Source organism: Nannospalax galili, unplaced genomic scaffold (genome assembly GCF_000622305.1).
Source record: "Nannospalax galili isolate Female #2095 unplaced genomic scaffold, S.galili_v1.0 scaffold1054, whole genome shotgun sequence".
NCBI lineage: Eukaryota > Metazoa > Chordata > Mammalia > Rodentia > Spalacidae > Nannospalax > Nannospalax galili.
In genome coordinates, this window is record NW_008335006.1 from 1,025,014 (window position 1) to 1,044,544 (window position 19,531).

Here is a 19,531-nt window from a genome sequence, read left to right on the forward strand (position 1 = left end):
AGAGGCACAGATAGGGGAAAGGAACTAAATATCATCAAACTATCAAGCAATACATGCATATACATAAAATAAAAATTAAAAAAATAAAAAAAAGAACAGTGTTCTTAACCACTGAGTCATTTCTCCAGCCCATAGCCAAAGTTTTATACTTGCCAAAGGAGGCAGTTTCTAGGGCAAACAGAACAACTTAAAGAGAGGGAGTAAGGAGAGAGGAGTAAGTAAAATTTATTCTTAGGTACCACCTAGTGGTAAAATATGGTAACTGCATTATAACAGAAATAAAGGCAGGGATCAAATTAACCTTAAAGATTTAAGAAATGCTTTGCCTGAAATGTACAAAATCACAATTAAAAAAAATTGAGGATAGGGACTGGAGAGATGGCTCCACTGAGTTGTTAAGAGCACTGGCTTCTCTTGTAGAGGACCTGGATTCGATTCCCAGCACCTACATGGTGGCCAACAACTGTCTGTAACTCTAGTTCCAGGGGAATCAGAGGTCCTCCTCTGACCTCCATTGGCATTGCACAACACAGGTGTACATGCAGACAATACACTCATACACATAAAATAAAAATTAAAAATTTTTTTATAATTCGGGGGTGGGGGAAAATTATTTGCATCAATGTCCACAAAGCTGAGTATAAATGCTGCAACTTCAGTGATGACTACAAAATATTCAACGAAGTGAGGAAGTGAGGAAGAAACTGATGGTGAAGGTTGACAGCAATATTAATAAAAACTGGGTGGTACTAATATACAATCTTAAGATTTGGTAATCTTTCTTTTGTGTTCTTGTGTCACCTGAAGATAAATTTAGAGAAATTTTTTTTGTCTTTTTGAGACAGGGTCTCCCTGTAGCCCCAGCTGTCCTGGAACTCACTATGTAGACCAGGCTGGCCTTGAACTCACAAAGATCCGCCTGCCTCTGCCTCCTAAGTGCTGGGATTAAAGGCATGTGCCACCATGCCCAGCTGGAGAGATCTTTTTGATATTAGAATGGTTAAAGTTGGATACTTCAAGAGGAACTGGAAGAGTATTTTGATTTGAGTTCACATTAATTATGTATGCTTCCTCTAAACAATTACTGGTTTACCTGTTGTTTAGAAATTAAAAGATAAAAGAACTGACTCACAAAGATTCTTTAACATTATGACAATTAATTTTTAGGTTTAACAGTTTTTAATTTTATAAATATACATCAAGGAATACCACAGTGTTAAAATGAATTTATATTTGGAATTATAATAGCTATACCTGTTCTTCTATTTTATCTTGTCTGTCGAGAGCAGCTTCAACAGCGTCAAAGAACTCTTCTTCATTTATCAGACTGTTTGGACCTTCCTAGTTAAGAAACAGGAAAACAAGCAACAAACAGAGCGTTTATTTTAGGAAAAAGAAAACACTACTAACTTTGGTATCGCCTCTTGGAGAAAGCTGAAAATTGACTTAATATACATTTGTTGGGCAAATATTTATGATATTACCATGGTAACATATACTGTGTGAAATCATGAATATTACAGGTAATTAACTCATTCAATACTCAAAGTCACTATTTTTGTTTTGTTTTTTGACAATCTGTAGACCAGCCTAAAACTCACTATGTAGCCTCCTACATTGGTCTCAAACTTGGTAGCAATCCTCCTGTCTCAGCCTCCTGAGGGCAGGAATTACAAGTATGAGCCATCATACCAGGTTTATTTACTGTATATTGGCCAATACTGTTTCAGGGTCAAAGTCTGACCTAGTCTGAATCAGTCTGCTTCCTGCTTTTGTATGGCTTGTAAGTTAAGACCTTCAATTTTATAAAGCTGGAAAAAAATAGTAGTAACATTTCATAACATATAGGAACTACTTAAAATTTTATTGCCCATAAGTAGGTTGCATTGGAACATCCTTATAAATAAATATATTAAAATTGCAGCCAGGGGGCTGGGAAGATGGCTCAGTGTGTAAACATGCACGAAAACCTGAGTTCAGATCTTTCGGCAGGTAAAAGCAGAGCTCACATGCCTATATCCCCAACACTGGGAGATAGAGAGAGGGGCTTGCTGCCAGTTGGTCTAGCCAAAACAGTCATCTCCAGGTTCAGTGAGAGACTTTGTCTTAAAAAAATAAGGTGGAGGAGATGGAGAGATGGCTCAGCAGTTAAGATCACTTGCTGATCTTGCATATGCAGGCAAAACACTCATACACAAAAATAAAAATAAATTCTGACTTCCACATATGCATGTACCTACACACACACACACACACACACACACTCGCAGAAAAGTCTGTGTAAAGTTTCAGAAGATCTATAGTCAATGAAACATATAGATGGGTTCAAGAGGCTCTTCCAGTCAGGAGTGGTGGTGCATGCCTATAAACCCAGCACTCAGAAGGCTGAGGCAGAAGCTTATTAACATGCTTAATCAGTCTGAAAAATATGAGTTGGGCCACCTGGGCTTTATAAGGAGACCTTGCTCCAGAGAGAAAGTTGAGATGCTTGAAAGAATGGTTAGATGGAAAATTAGTGGTTATCAACTACCTGAATAACATCACAATGAAATTTACCAGGCTCCCATACCCAGAGGTTATCTTTTGGTGTATTTTGGGTACAACTTAGGATTATATATGTTTAACAAGTTCTTCAAGATATTCTCATATATATGGAACTCCAGCTATATCGAAAAATAAAAAGTATAAATAATAATAGCAAATGGGCATGGTGGCACATACCTTTAAACCCAACACCCAGGAGGCAAAGGCAGGCAGATCTCTTGAGTTCAAGGCCAGCAAGTTCCAGGCCAGCCAGGCCTCTTAGTGGGAGACCCTGTCTCAAAAAACCACCACAACAAAAAACAAGCAAAAAAAGAGAAAGAGAATAGCAACTTGGGAACAAACAAGTTATGCTCCTACTGTGATAAACCAAATAAATGGACCCTAAGTAAAACAGAAATTTCATATCATGGTAAAGTCATGTGTGAACAGGTAGGCTCAGGGTTGGGTTCCTTATATTTTAAAATATATCTCCCCTGAGAAAAGATACAGATGAATTAATTGCTGGTTCACAACCGCAAATCATGCTATCTCTACAATAACTTGGGACCATACTGGAAAGGTGAGAAGAAATAAGTTCTTGTCATCTGGTAAGGTATATGAGAAATCCTGATTTAAAGAAGTCATTTTAGAGTTATGAAGACTTTCCTCACACACATAAAAGAATAGTGAATTGTAAAACAAATATAACATCTTGACTTGCTAGGGCATGAAGGTCATGAAAAAGAACAGTAACCACAAATACTCTGGAGACCTCTTTCCTGCAGGACTCTTTCTAGTCAATTGATAGCATTTTAACTTTGGATTCTCTTGATAAGAAAAAAAAAATTCTATTCCAAGCTCCTAATGTTATAAAACTTTTATTGATCATAAAAAACCTACATTTTAAAAATGGTAATCACGCCAGGCATGGTGGTGTACACCTTTAATCCCAGCGCTCAGGAGGGAGAGGCAGGCAGATCCTCTGAGTTCAAGGCCAGCTTGGTCTACAGAGTGAGTTCCAGGCAGCTGGAGCTACAGGAAACCCTGTCTCAAAAAGACCCCCCCCAAAAAAAAGGTAATCAATCACTCAATCTACAATGTCTTAACACATTTGGGTTATTGGTTCTTATGCTATCACATGGGAGTTTCAGGAGTCTACTAGTTAGGATCGATGACATTAAAAATCCTACTTTGATGAATACAGGGGTACGATGAGGGTGGGGTGTTTTACTTTGCTAAACAAACTGGGGTTTCCCTTTAATCTCAAATCTGAGGGGCAAAAATTAAAGTATAATAAAATTTACTTATCCCTCCACCCTCCCAGTCCCAACCTGCTGTCTCAGCATGCTTATCAGCAAGGACGTTCTATAGGACATTCCAGTCTCTTTCACTTGCTCTGAGAGAAGCATTCCTTCTGTTAAGCACTCTATGACTTAGAGAGCTTACTACCTTTAGATTCCTAATTTCATCCTTCTATGCACTCTTATTTTGGCTCCTTGCAAGGCTCCTCTTATGTGCCAATTTATTCTTTAAATGTCGATGTTCTTCAGAGTCTCACATGAATATTCCTCAGTTTATGATGGGGTTACATCCAAGAAGCCCACTGCAAATATTTATATGCAGCTCTACCAGCTGCTTGGTGGTTCAATCTGCAATTCACTACAGCTGCCCAGCATGGGAGGTACTACATACTGGCAGCATAGGAAAAGATCACAATTCACAGCACTGTTTGGGTACCGTCATAAAGTCTACAAATCGTAGGCTGAGGCATTGAGTTGGGGACTGTCTATATTTGCTTTCTCCACAACATTCTTACTCATTTCTAAGGTTCCAGGGATCATCAGATGACTCATCTCTCAAGGGCCAGAATTCAAAGACTAATAGCATAAAGACTTTCAACTCAGCTGCACATTCTGCTCTTCTACCTCCATACTAATCTGTAGAAACCAGGGCCTACTCTTGGTCTTCCCATTTTTCTCAGGTGCCACACCCTTCAATTCTATTCTCCAAATACCTAATATGCCCCGGGTTCTATATTTTCCTGCTGCCACTCTAATTTAGGCTAACTTTAATTTTCATCTGTATTGGTGGAAAAAGTCTGGCCCTGGTCTCAGCTGCTACCCTGAATCCATTTTTCCTCAAAAGGAAGCAAGAATGATTGCCCCAAACTGTAAATATACAAGCTTTACCTTTCTGCTTAAAACTCACTGCCTCATCATGTGAACTAATTCTTAGGAACTAATTCTTTATAGCCCAGTTTCTTACTGTTCCTTCTCCTCAGTTTGTAGAGGTAACTCACTACACCGAGACCTACTTTCAATTCCTGTGTGAGACAGAATGTTCTGGCTTCCAAAAAATTTTTCTCAACTCCTAGAACAAACACTGCTTGGAGGCTAGTCATCTGGTTAATACCTATCCAATAGTTAACACCTATCCTACTGACTCAATCTTAAGGTTTCAGCTAAAATGATGCATTTTCTGGGCAGCCATTCCCTACCTAACAGCTTCACTGGGTTAAAGGAACTTCCTACCATCTATTAATATAACTGCCTATTAATTAGGTCTAGCCCTACAGACAGGCCCTTCTTTGGCTCTGCTCCTTGCTATATCCTCCAGGCCCAGCAGTGTATTTTATTATAATAAATCTTTTTTTAAGATAAAAAAAATATTTTATTATTATTTTTGTTTTACATGTATTGGTATTGTCTGTATGAAGTGCATCCATGCTGCGCAATGCTCCAGGAGGTCAGAAGAGGATGTCAGATCCCCTGGAATTGGAGTTACAGATGGTTGTTACCTGGTTCTCTGCAAGAACAGACAGTGCTCTTAACTGCTGAGCCACCTCTCCAGCCCCAGTATTATTACAATAAATCTTAAGGAATTTGTTTTACATGTATTGGTATTGTCTGTATGAAGTGCATCCATGCTGCGCAATGCTCCAGGAGGTCAGAAGAGGATGTCAGATCCCCTGGAATTGGAGTTACAGATGGTTGTTACCTGGTTCTCTGCAAGAACAGACAGTGCTCTTAACTGCTGAGCCACCTCTCCAGCCCCAGTATTATTACAATAAATCTTAAGGAAAGAATTCAAAATTAAAATTATCATTGGAAGCTACAGTTAACATATTGTTAATAACCAGAGTACTGGGAGTCTGGTAACCAGTCTAAAATCTGTAAAAGTATAGTACTGACAAGAAAAAACTAGCTTAAAAACTTCAAAACTAATAAAGTATAAAAACATGATAATTTAAGAACTGTATATTTTCGTTTTATTTTTGTTTTGTTTTTATATCATTAGAGCTTGAACTTGGAGCCTTGTACATACTAGACAAGCATGCTATCGCTGAAATATATCCCTAAATGAAAGCTGTGTGTTTTAGAATGAAAATTCACAGGGATTCAGTGAGAAGATGACTGAGAAAGCCTGTGTCAAACTTTGCTTGTGGTGTAGTTGGTAGCTGGTACCCAAGGTTATTTGTTTGTTTGTTTTTGGAGACAGGGTCCCATATAGCCCAGCTTAGCCTTGAATTCCTGATTTTTCCTCTACCGCTATAGTGTTGGGATATATATGCCACCAAGCCCAGCCAATTTTTTCACTAAGAAAGAAGAGGAAGACATATTTTAAATAGGTGGAATAAGAATATTCAATATATGACAATGGAATAAAATATACATTCCTACATTCTACAATAATTTAAGGTGGGTGTAGTGGCACATGCCTCTAATCCTAGCACTGGGGAGGTAGGGGCAGGAGGATCTCTATGAGATGGAAGCCAGCCTGGCCTGCATCCTGAAATCTGGCCAGCTGGGGCTACAGGGAGACCCTGTCTCAAATTTTTTTTTAAAAAAAACGTAGTAATACTAAAACTTCAGATGTGCTGGCTATAGTGGTGCACAACTATAGAATTCATCTAGGACTCAGCTGTGGGACTAACACTCAGGAGGCAGAGACAGGAGGATCAAATGCTCAAGGCCAGCCTGGGCTATATTAGATACTGCTTTCAAAGAATAAACCAAAAAAAAAAAAACCCAGAATGTATTAAATACATTAGAGGAGATCATTACAAATAAAAACAGAAAATACAAACAATTATTTAATAAATTTATCAGAAGACAGACTCATCAAAAAAAGGCTGAACCAGCGGTCAATATGATTTTTTTCTCTTTGTTTTTTGAGATGAGATTTTACCCTGTAGCTATGTAGCTCAGGATGGCCTCCAGCTCAAGGCCTCCTGCCTCAGCCTCTCTGGTGCTGGGATTAAGGCATGAGGGACTATGCCAGGCTCAACAAGAATTTTAAAAGCTATCAAAGGAAAAGAATTGAAAAAAATTCTATTGAAAATGAAGTTGATAAATCTTTTAAATCAATAGAACAAAAACCTAGTAAGAAAAATTATAAAAGGAAATGGGAAGGAGAGCTATTAAAGAATACATATGACTAGTACTTTCAAAAAACATTCAATTGTATCAATAAGCAACATGAATTTTGGCTTTGAAGCTATGGCGTATTTGTATTTTATATAATTCTGTATTGAAACACGTATTTTACTTATATATAAAAATGAAATAAGAAAGCAGACAACTCTTTCAAAAAGCCTAAAACATTAAAAACTATCTGCTTAGCTTCGAAAGAAAAACTGTCATTGTAATAGTTTGTTTCCAATGATCTAGATTAAAAACTCTAGAAGATACCTAATCATGCAATTTTAATACATTTAAGAGTGAATTGATTATTTACTAATTTTAAAATATTACAACTTAAGTTTCATCATTATGGATTCCAGCAACTGGAAACTGACTACAAAATTAATAAACATTCATCTAATAGCAGCTCTTTTCTTTTCCTTTTCTGGAGTAAAAATATAAGAAATTTTTCTTCTGTTTACTTTTAAAAATATTTATTTTTATTTTACGTATATGGTATTTTGCCTGCATGTATGTAAGTATACCCATGCATGAATGTCCATGGAGGCCAAAGGTGTTGGATCCCCTGGAACTGGAGTTATAGATGGTTGTTAGCTGCTTGTGGGTACTGGGAACTGAATCTGAGTCCTCTGCAAGAGCAGCTAGTGCTCTTCACTGCTGAGTCAGCTCTCCAGCCCATTCTTGTTTTCTTCAATATAAACTGTAACTATCATTCTGCTTCTACCTCTATAATACTTCTCGCCATCTCATTTTTAAAATGTTCTTTTCAGAAATAACTACAATGTTCTACAATGTTTAATGACACTGACATTTCTTTCTCTCTTTTTTTTTTTTTTCTTTTGTACTAAAGATCATGGAAGTTGTGTATGGTAGTCTATGTATGCCCTTAAGGCCTAGTACTCTGAAGGTAGAAAAAGGAGGATGGCCATTTGAAGTTAGCTTGGGCTATATGTTGAGACCCTATCTCAAAACAAAAAACAAAGACCCCAAACTAAAACTTAAACCAAAACCAAACCAAGCAAAACAAACAAAAGAAACAACATGGAAAAATGGTTCATAAAGTTTCAGTATTTATGTATGTATGGGGAGGGACTTTATTAATTGCTTGCCAAACAAAAGGGGAAAGAAGTTGGTTTCAGGTATTTTCAAACATAAACGCAACTTAAAAAATTCATGTTCTGCTAAAGATAAGAGCTCACAGTACAGCACAGACTAAATCTTTTGTCTGAAAAGTACTTAGCTTTTACCTCTGCATGTTTTAAAAAATATAAATAAATACCATTCAGGTAAAAAAAAGATGTAAGTAGCTAAAATAAGTAGATAAAAATGATTATTCTCACAGAAAGATTAAAAACGTCCTACTTTTTGTTATTCTTATAAATTATCTCTCAGCAGAGAAGCTTCTTTATGCAGCACATGGTGATTAACACAGAAATCCACAACTGGCCAATGTACAGAGAAGAGGAGAGTAGGCTGCAGGGGGCTTATCCCCGAATATGATGGACACCTATACCAAACTTCTGCCTCCCAAGGCTCAGGGATCATTGTGGAAGAGAGAGCGGAAAGATTGTTAAGAGCCAGAAGAGGTGGATGATCACAAGGAAATGGAGTTTTCCAGACAGCTGGTCAGTTACTCACATGAACCCACAGCAATGGTGACAGCATGCACAAGTCCCACCTAAGCTCAAGCCAGACAAAATCCCAGCACAGATGTGGGGAAGTGGGTAAGAAACCCCAGTTTTACCTGAGGAAGTACTGGCAAGCAATGGCTGCCAGGAGGGAGAGAGTGAGTCTCCTTTAAGGGTAAGATTCTTGGTAGTTTGACCAGGCTCCAGTGGATGAACATGGCCACAGGGAATGGCATTTGGGACACAAATTTGACTCTATAGGCATATGAAATTGGATAAGGGGTAAAGATAAGGGAGGGGATCTAAACCAAAATATATTGTATAAAATGGGGGTACTTTAACTGGGGAGGGAGGGTTATACTGGGGGAGAGAGAAGAAAGATAAATAATGTTTAAAGAGTATAAAAAAACAGAAGGAAATGTATTGGTTCAAATTCAACTGAAAAATACACATACAAAATATATATGAGTGCATGTGTAGATCAAGGCTATATAACAAAAAACAAGAGCCAGGCAGAAGAAACACTCCTTTGAGTGGTTGGTCAGGGTAGTTCAAGAGACTGCCAAAGTATTACAAAGCCCTTGATTGCCTCCCAGAACTTGAAGGTAAGATCTTATTGCTGAAGACAGAACATATTTTGGGCACAGGATGGGAGCAAATGAGCTGAACTGACATGGAAGCCTCGTCCCTGAAGACTAGTTCTCGTGATATCAGAGGATATTATACAAACTGCCAAGGGAGAAAAACAATCAATGGTCTACCCAACTGTAAAGCCTAATAAACACAACAATGATTGACCCAGAAAACTATCTCTACTAGTGCAGTAGTGGCACTTTCATTTTGGGGGTAGTCAACAGCTTTCTAACTGGACTTAAGGCCCTCTCAATGAGAGAGAAGTCATGTGTGGCACTGTAAATAAACATAGATATACACATGGCTGGAGAGGTCATAGTCCTAGAGAAAAACGTACTTTTTTTTCACATCCCTAGACCAATGCAATTTCTTACTGTAGTCTAAATATGTATCCTCACATTTACAGACAAGTGTACCTCTCACCACTCATCAAAAGCTTCTTCTTGCAAAAGACAGAGACTGTTACAGAGTTCTACAACTGGTCAAATTCAGAGTAAGAGTCTGTGAGAAGAGCAGCCCTAAGTGACACATGTACAATGCAACCTCTACACCTAAGGCTCAGGGAATACAGTGAACAGGGGGTAGAGAGATTATTAATGCATCTCTCAGCTCTCACCAGAGAAGCTTCCTCATGCAACAAACAGATGGTGATAAACCCAGAAAACCCACAACTGATCAAAGTGCAGAGAATAAGAGACCGTGGAGTATGTGTCCTTGGGTAGGACACCTATATCAAACTTCTGCCACCCAGGGCTCAGTGATCATCATGGAAGAAGGGGCAGAAAGACTGTAAGAGCCAGGGGTGGTAGATGACCAAAAGGAAACAGAGTTGTCACATAGCTGGGAACTTACTCATATGAACTTAGAGCAATGGTGACAGGATGCACAGGACCCATGCAAGCTCAAACTAGACAAAAAAATCAGTGCAGAAGGGAGGAAATAGGTAAGAAGCCCCAACCTTAGTTGAGAAACTATTAGCAACGGATGATTAGTAGGAGAGGGAGAGTTGGTTTTCTCTGAGGAAGGGATGTTAAATAGGTTTATTAGGCTCCAGTGTATGAACTGATACTGAGGGATATTTGGGGACAGAAACTTGGCTTGACAGGCCTTAACATACATGACACAATGCATGAAAACCAATGAGGAGGCTATATGGGATGCAGAAAAAGGAAAGGGTCTAAATATGATCAAGACGTATGAAATTCACACACACAAAAAAATCAGTAATGCAAAACTTCAACAAAAGAGTCAAAAAACAAAACAACAAAAAACAAAACCAAACCCCAAACTTGTCCTATAAAGTGAACAGCAAGCAGGTATGATGGCTCAGTAGGTAGGTCACTTGCCACCAGCCTGAGAACATAAGTTCAATCCCCAGACCCCACATGATGGAAGGAGAGAACTCACACCCACAAGTTGTCCTCTGACCTCCATACACAAGCCATAGCACACATGCACTCACACACAAACAAATGAATGTAAAAAATTGAAAGTGAACAGGCAAATATTGTGCCTTTTAAAGCATGTCTTAAGCTCTGAAGAGATTAAAAAGAAAAAAAACTCCACATCAGATACATCTAATTAAATTAACACTGAAAAACAAATTATACATTTAGAACACTTAAGGGTTATGAAAGTATTAAAGATCACTTCTGTAACAAATGTGGCCTATATGTTTTTCTTACTAAGACCAAAATATAAGTTAATACTTCATAATCTGGTCCTCCAAAATGGGATTTTTTCTTAAGTTCTGCCATTGCATTCTTGTATGCATCCTCTACTCTTCTTCTCTTGTCTGTTTCCTGAGAGAGAGAGAGAGAGAGAGAGAGAGAGAGAGAGAGAGAGAGAGAGAGAGAGAGAGAGAGAGAGAGAGAGAGAGAGAGAGAGAGAGAGAGAGAGAGAGAGAGAGAGAGAGAGAGAGAGAGAGAGAGATTTGTCATTTGAAGTGAGAATTTTAATTGTAATCGACTTTTAGGTAAATTTCAATGAAATTTTATGATTCTACCCCCCCCAACAACAACAACAACAACAAACAAAAACTCGACTCCTGTGAAAATTCAAGTATTTCTCTGCTCAAGAAAATATTTTGGGGGGGGACATATATTACATACAAGCTTACCAAGATTACCTTGGTATGTTGGTTATCTATTTAAGTGGTTAAGAAATGGTGGGGTAACTGTCCAAGCGTCTAAACTTTAGGTGGAATCAGTCAATATTAAAAAGAAAATTTAAGCAAGATTTCTTATTTTTCTTCTTCTTGTTAAAGTATTTTAGGCTTAAAAAAGATACCTACTTTAATCCTATTTTACAGACAGAGACTACAATGTTAAAAGATTCAAGGTAAAAAGTTAAAGGTTAAATCAAACTCAAATTTCCTGTCATAACATGGTGTCACTGGGTCAAATCTGATACAATACTGAAGCCTGGCAAGCACAGAAAATAAAAAACAGGATGCTTCGGTGCCTCGCTTTAAGTAATAATGGCTAAATTAAAGCCCACCAGACATACACAAAGCTGTTTTGTATCTATACCATATCTGAACTGAAGCTAGGACACACATCTGCAATGAGTAAAATCTTCTCTTACTAAATACTGCTAATTAAAATAATTTAAACTTAGAATTTTAATCTTCTTGAGCAAACTAGCTAACAAATACATTTCTAAAAGAAAAGTGACTTTTATTATTATAGATATCTATAAAAATGATCACTAAATAATTTTAATTAGCTGAAAGAATACTCGAGTGGACATTTTAAGTTTACATAAACATACAAAGTAGACAATTTCATATCATCACCTACTATCTACTCTCCTTATATTTTAAGTTCTGTGAGGGACTATTATCTGTTTATTATTATTTATCTATTCCTAGCTTTAGCAGGCATAGAAATACTCTGGATTGAAAAAATATCAATGAAATCACAATGTTATTACTGTGCTTTCTTTCCCAATTTTATGAATTTATGATAAACAACTTTTTGTGAATTATCAGTATTAGCTTTTGTCATTCTTGTACTGTGCCTAATTTATAAATTAATCTTTATCACTGGTATGAATCTACAGGAAAAATATAGTACAGAGTTTGATATTGTGGATGATTTTGGACATCCACTGAGGGTCTTGGCGTACCCCACAGATAAGGGTGTGCATACTGCCTACTAATCTGGCTCACTCTCACCTGTACTTAAGAATTCTGAACAGCTATTTTTTCTTCTTTTTAAAAAAATATTTTATTATTTTTATTTTACGTGTATGAGCGTATTGTCTGCTTATGTGTAAGTGCACTCGTGTCATGCAATGCTCACAGAGTCAGAAGAGGGTGTTGGATTCCCCTGGAACTGGAGTTATGGATGGTTGTTAGCCACCATGTGGGTGCTGGGAATTGAACCCAGGTCCTCTGTAAGAGCAGTCAGTGCTCTTAATCTCTGAGCCATCTCTTCCAGTTGCTTTCTCTTCTTCTAAAACATGGGAATTATACTGGGTGTGATGGTGCATGCCTTTAATCTCAGCACTGGGAGGCAGAGACAGGCAGATCTTTTGTGAGATCAAGGTCAGTTTGATCTACATAGTGAGTTCCAGGCCAGCTGGGGCTACAAGGAAACCCTGTCTCGAAAAGACCCCCCCAAAAATAGAGTAAAAAAAAAAAATAAAACATCAAAATTGTTTTAAAATTTTTATGTTTCTGAGCATTCTGTCTGCATGTATGCAAGTGTACCATGTTTGCAGTGCCCATGGAGGCGAGAAGGTTGCATCGGATCCCCTGAACTGGCACTGACAAATATTGTTAGCTGGAAAGTGAGTGCTAGGAACTAACAGGGTCTTCTGCAAGAGGAGCCAGTGTTCTTAACCTCTGAGTCATCTTGCCAGACCTGGGACTTGTTTTAAACACATAGTGGTATTTAAAACCTTTGATCATACTGCCGTATGTCAAATGCCACTGCTTTTCTCAGTGTGTGACTCAAATTGCAAGATATTCATTCAAGTTGAAAGACCTTCAAACACTGTAAGCAGTGAAGTTTTCTGATGAACAAGATTCTGACTGAGGTTCAGCCTGTTATCCAGAGCAGACATAACCACAACAAAGAAAATCTGCTCTAGCATTACTGCTTAACACCTTTGCACAAGTTCTTGACTCAGTTCCTTCTATAAAATGATGGTGTTGAATTAGAAAGGAGTCTTTCTAAGACATATTTCAGTTTCAGGATTCTGCTATTTTATGAAAGCTGAATTTTAAAAAGTTTTCCTGAGTAAATTCAGTGAGCCATAGTTCACATTAAAAGCTAGAGACTCATACTGTAGTATTATCAGTGGTGCTGATTAAATAAAGGTGGGACTATAGTGTATATGGCAAATATTCAAACAACATAATGTATGTTAAATGATATCATAGTGCCCAGGAAAAGCACAATGGCATAGAATGTAGTAAGCAAAAGTTTAACTACATTAATTGGTGCTCAAGTTAATCCATGTAACTTAAACACTGTTTTACATCTTACACACTGAAACTGAGTAATGCCAAATGATACATCTATTTCAAACCATCACAAATAATATTTAAAATGTTTAATATTAAATATAACTACAAAAGTATACTGTACAACTGAATAAATCAGTGGTAAATAATAAGTTTAGGATTCTGATCATGTGTCAGAGAAGCAGCAACACCTGTTACTTCTATCCGCCCAAAGGACCTTCCCCTAAGAACTTAGTCTGACTTTAATGCTTATTGAACACATGAAACTTAAAATTTGATTATTTTTAAAACAAAGAAAAACTGTTCTTACCTTATCATGTCTCTTCTGCCAGCTCTCTTCACGTTTTACCATTAATTCAATACAATGAGAAAGTGTAGCAAGGATTCCAGCAGTAGTTGCTTTAAAAGTTATCGCTTCCCCTTTGAAGTCTATGCCATTAATTCCTTTGGGTGTTACATGTGGAAATACTGAAAAAAAAAGTTATTTACTGAAAATAATTCAAATGAATTATTCATCACAATTTAAAATAAGCAAGTATTTATAAAACCAGCAAATCAGAGGAGCTTTTTGGATTATAATCTTCCTCCTGTGGACCAGCATTAAAAACACCATGTGCATGCTGGTGAACCAAGCTTTGTGACAGCAAACACACTTCCAAGTTCTGTTTTCTAGATTCTATTTCCTGATCTCTATTTGCTGTGCTGCACCCAGTGAATCAAGTGGTAGGAGGAGTAATACAAGAACATTGGGAGAGCTTAGAGCTTAGTGGGGACTTAATTATGGCAAGTGCTACCTTACATTCAGAAAGTCTAGAATTTAAAAAATATCCCAAGATAAACTGTAGAATTTTAAAAAGTAATATGAAATTCAAAAACATTTAAGTCTAGGACCAATGCACATATGAAATAACTTTTACATTTACCTTTATAACTGTAATTCATGGTTACTGAATTAAATGAAAGAATATATAATCATCCTGAGAAAAGCTTTATAATAATGAAGAAATAATGGCACTCTGACTAAACTTATATGTAGTTAAAATAATAAGGGTATAATCTGTAAAGGAACAAAGTGATAAACTAGTTTATTAAAATTAAAATTTCTGCTCTTGAAGTCATTGTTAAAAGATGAGCTAGAGAGAAATAAATGGCATAGTAAAAATATTTTATGTATTATTTTATTTTATGCATATGAATGTATTGCCAAGTACAGCCATGGAGGTCTGAAGAGGGCATTGGATTCCCCCGGAACTGGAGTTATGCATGGTGGTTAGCCGCCATGTGGATACTGGGAACTGAACCCAGGTCTGCTGCAAAAGCAGTCAGTGCTCTTAACCACTGAGCCATCACTCTAGCCCCATAAATGGCATACTTTAATCATGAACTCGTATCTACAATATATCAAGAAACTTAAGCATACAGTACATTGAGTAAATAAACAACCAATTAAGGTGGGGGGTGACTAGTAATGGGATATAGCTCTGTGGTAAAGCATTTGTGTGTGGTATAGCACACACAAAGCTCTAGGTTTGATGCCCTCACACTGTTAAGAAAAAAAAGGTCTATTTGGAGGGTAGAAAACAAAAGGTTTGAATACAGTTCACCAGATAGCAAGTAAATACACAAGATGACAATATTATTAGTCACTAAGGAAATGCAAATTAAAACTCCAAGAGGTACCATTGCACATCTATTAAAATGTCTGAAACTTATACACTGAACTGACATGGCAGACTTGTGAAAAACAGGTTGACTATAAATCTGAGATTTTATTTCTGGACTCTCAATTTTATTCAGTTGATCTATGTCCATCCTTACTGCTAGTGGTAAACATTCATTGTCTTGTTTACTGTTGATTAGTAATTAAAAAATTGGGAAATGTGAATCTTCTTATTTGGGTGTTCTTTTTTAAGTGGGGATTCTGAATCATCTATACCTCTATATAAATTTTAGGACCAGCTTATCACTTCCTTTAAAAAAAATACCTTGAAAAAAAGAAAAAAGAAAGACTTGAGATTTTTATAAGGATTTGATTAAATTGGTTTAGCAATCTGGGACGTACTAAATTCTTAACAATGTTAAGTATTCTGGTCCATGAACATGGGATGCCTTTCTGTGTTTTTAGGCTTTCTTAATTTTAAAATAATGTTATAGTTTTCAGAGTATAATGTTTGTGTTCTTTTGCTAAGTGTATTACTAATTATTTTTGATGCTATTATATTTACTTAATATCATTTTCAGATTGTTCATGACAAGTAAAAATATAATTGATATTACATATATTGGTCTTATACCTTGCAAGCGTGTTGAATCACTTATAGTTCTAATAGTTCTTAAGGTATTTGTTCTAATTTTTCTTTTTAAAAAAATTGTTTTGCATCTGGGGGCTGGAGAGATGGCTCAGTGGTTAAGAACACTGGTTGTTCTTGCAGAAGACCTGGGTTTGAATCCCAGCACCCACACGGCAGCTAACAACTGTCTATAACTCCAGTCCCAGGGGATCTGACAGCCTCTTCTGACCTTTGTGGGCATTGAACGACACAGGTGCACTTACCTACATGCAGGAAATACACACATACACGTAAAATAAAAATGATAAAAAAATTTTTTTTTAAAGTTAAAAATATTGTTTTGCATCTGTTCTCTCTCAGGTTCTTTCTTTCCCTTTACCTCCCTGGTTCCTTTTGATTATTCTGGTTCCTGCAGTTATATATCTGGGTACATACAACCTAGCATAGAACTGAGGAAATGTACAGCATAGCCCAATCTTAGCTCAAGAAATACTGGCATCTGATTACTGCTAGGTGAGGAAGAACAGATCTTCCTAAAACAAGGGACTCTAGATAGGCTGACTAGACATCAGTGGATGGACTTGCACTGGGGAACATCTGGGGACACTGACTTGACACAGTGAACCTTAACATGGATGACAGAGTATATAGGTTCCAGTAGGGGAGCTATGGGAGGGTGCTGGTGGGGACAGGGGTATAAAGATGACTGTTTGAGATACTCTGTATGAAATACAGAAAAATTCAATAAAAACAAATCAAAAACAACAAAAAAATAAATTCAAACAAAAGAATTGTTTTGCAGCCTAGCCCTTGAACCCAGGGCCCTGTGCATGCTAGGCAAGTGTTCTACCCAAGAGCTACAACCCCATCTCTAAAATTTTCTTTGTAGATGATAGCATCTACAGAAATATGGACTATTGAGCAGAAGTAGTCTTGAATTTGGATGTCTAGTGCTTTCTTATTGACAATATTCAGTATAGTTTTCTTTTGCTTCCTACACTGAGTTTCTTTCTCTAGTGTGGTTTTCTAGATAGTTTTCATCACTATCTTTCAGGTTGGACTTTTTCTTCAAATGTCTAGGGATTTGGCTATCTGTTCACATTTGAGGGTTAGGAAGTAGAATTCACTAGCAAGTCTTTAAACTGGAGGACTTCATTAAAAGGTGATCTGGTGGTGAGTCAGCTTTCTTATGATAGCATCAATATCCTGTATCTCTACTTATAGGTCTTTTCTCTATCACTATTCAGTTTCCCCAGAATTTTCTTCTAATTCTGAGTCAGGAAATATATGTCAATTAGATGGGTATTCTGGAAATAAGGAGAAAGGGGCCGGGGACTGCATCTTTCATTATGTGAACTTTTCATAGGCTCCTCGGTGCCAGAGTTCTTGGAAATAAGAACAACAATAAGACAGAGCTCAATCACGACATAAAATTCTACTTAACTACTTTCTTTTGTGTGTGATGTGTGCAGGTATGTGTGTGAGTGTGTGTGGAGGCCAGCGGTCAGCTCTAGCTCTCTACCTTATTTTTTGAGACAGGTTCTCTTTCTGAACCTAAAGCTTGCTGATTTGGCTAGATCGGTTGACCTTCATGCTCCAGAGATCTTCTGTGTCTGCCTTCTCAGTGTTGGGATTATAGGTACAAACTGATGTGCCTGGGGGTCAAGCTCAGATCCTCACAAGCACTTTATTGACTGAGGCATCTTGCTAGCCCCATTATTTGCTCAATAGCACAATACAATTACCTTTTACTGTACCAAGTATTCCTGACTCAGAAATTTCCAGTTCAACAAATAAATAAAATAACCTCCAGTCTCTATTGGAAAAGCAAGTGTGATATCTAAGTGTCTGTGGGATGGATAATTAGGCCTGAGAGTTTTAAAACTTTTTTCAATAACATTATTTTTTTAAATTTGTTTTTATTGAATTTTTGTGTCTTTCATATAGAATATCTCAAACAATCTTAATCATCTTTATACACCTGTACTGGAACCCATATACTCTGTCATCTGTGTTAAGGCCCACTGGGTCAAGTCATTCAATACCTTTTAAAATGGCCAAACAATGTATTTTTCCTATTAAAGCATGTATTAGTGATTGTGAAATTAAAATGTAATCCAAAGAACCTTCCCCAAATAGTCCTTTAATTCCATAAAGACATTGGATGGCTTGGTAAGCTTCAAGACTTTAGTCTAAATTATTAAGGACAGGGGCTGGAGAGATGACTGAGCGGTTAAGTACACTGCTCTTGCAGAGGACCCGGGTTCAATCCCGAGCACCCACATGGTGGCTACAAACTGTACTTAACTCTAGCTCCAGGGGAATCTGAAGCCCTCTTCTGACCTCCACAGCATTGCACGACACAGGTGCACTCACATACATGCAGGCAATACACCCATACAAATAAACTAAAAATAATAAATAAAATATTAAATAATAATAAATTATTAAGGACAATGTGTATAATAAGCTATAACATTACGCTAGAATTTTGCATGACAAGGAGGAATTACATTTTAAGGAAGGAGTCTTGGTCCAAATAAGAAACAAAGAGGAAAGGAGGAAAAGACATGGAAGAGAAAAGCAACAGATTTTGGCATCAATAAAGGGATATTCTAATATGAGCTCTAAAACAGAAAATTATTTTCATGGACAAAAAAGCTTAAAAAACAACTTGTAAAATGTGCTCTTGAGAGATTTTATTTATATTCTTTCATCATTACAGCAGAAAGAAGTATACTCTGATTAACTTTTTTCCACTTTAGCATTTTCTTAGAAAGATGTCAAACGAGCATTGACTAAACGTCATAGAAATGAAAAATTTAGAACTCCCCAAGAATTTTCCTCTAACAATTCATTAAATATGTTTCAATACTAGCAGCATTTCTCCCCTAAGAATAAAACACTTTCACTGCTAGAAACTAATTTTGCCAATACTAACTCAATGAAGAGGCTGTTATTTGGAATTTAGAATGAGCCTTTGCTAGATAGCAAGCCTAATAATTTTTTAAATATTTTATCTATATTTTTATTTTATGTCTATGAATGTTTTACCTGTATGTATGTAAGTGCATCATATATGTGCAATGCCCTCACAAAGGCCAGAAGAGGGTGTCAGATCCCCTGAAACTGGGGTTATGGACAGTTGCTAGTCACCATGAAGGTGCTGGGAATTGAATCTGGGTCTTCTATAAGAACAGCAAGTGTTCTTAACTGCTGAGCCATCTCTCTGGTCCCAGCAAGTCTAATTATTACATGATACAAAATATGCATTTCCCTACATGACTTCTCTTAGAAGATTATTTTAATCTGAGATTCCAGGAGTTGCGCTGCTTTTAAAAATATTATTCATTAGGAGTTATTCTTTGATAGTTACTATAACTTCAGAAAGTATATTTCATCCAATTGAGGAAGAAAATGTATTACTTACATTTTTCTTTATTGCCATTGGTGTTATGCAAGAAGTCTCCATCAGAACGTGTTGTAGGAAAGTCATCTTCATCATCTTCTACCACTAAAAATATATTTGAGGATATTAGAATAAAAATAAGAGGAATA

General features: G+C 36.9%; 1 protein-coding gene across 3 annotated transcripts in view; it reads right to left on the minus strand.

Moving 5' to 3' along the window:
• Cert1 (ceramide transporter 1) overlaps nucleotides 1-19,531 on the minus strand; it is a 104,963-nt gene that overhangs the window by 27,309 nt on the left and 58,123 nt on the right. For all 3 annotated transcript variants that reach the window (XM_017797307.2, XM_029561910.1, XM_029561911.1), the window contains 4 exons: nucleotides 19,404-19,487; nucleotides 13,993-14,150; nucleotides 10,918-11,010; nucleotides 1,255-1,341 (listed from right to left, as the gene is read on the minus strand). In XM_017797307.2, the coding sequence (XP_017652796.1) occupies nucleotides 1,255-1,341; nucleotides 10,918-11,010; nucleotides 13,993-14,150; nucleotides 19,404-19,487 (422 nt within the window). The remainder of the gene's footprint in view (nucleotides 1-1,254; nucleotides 1,342-10,917; nucleotides 11,011-13,992; nucleotides 14,151-19,403; nucleotides 19,488-19,531) is intronic.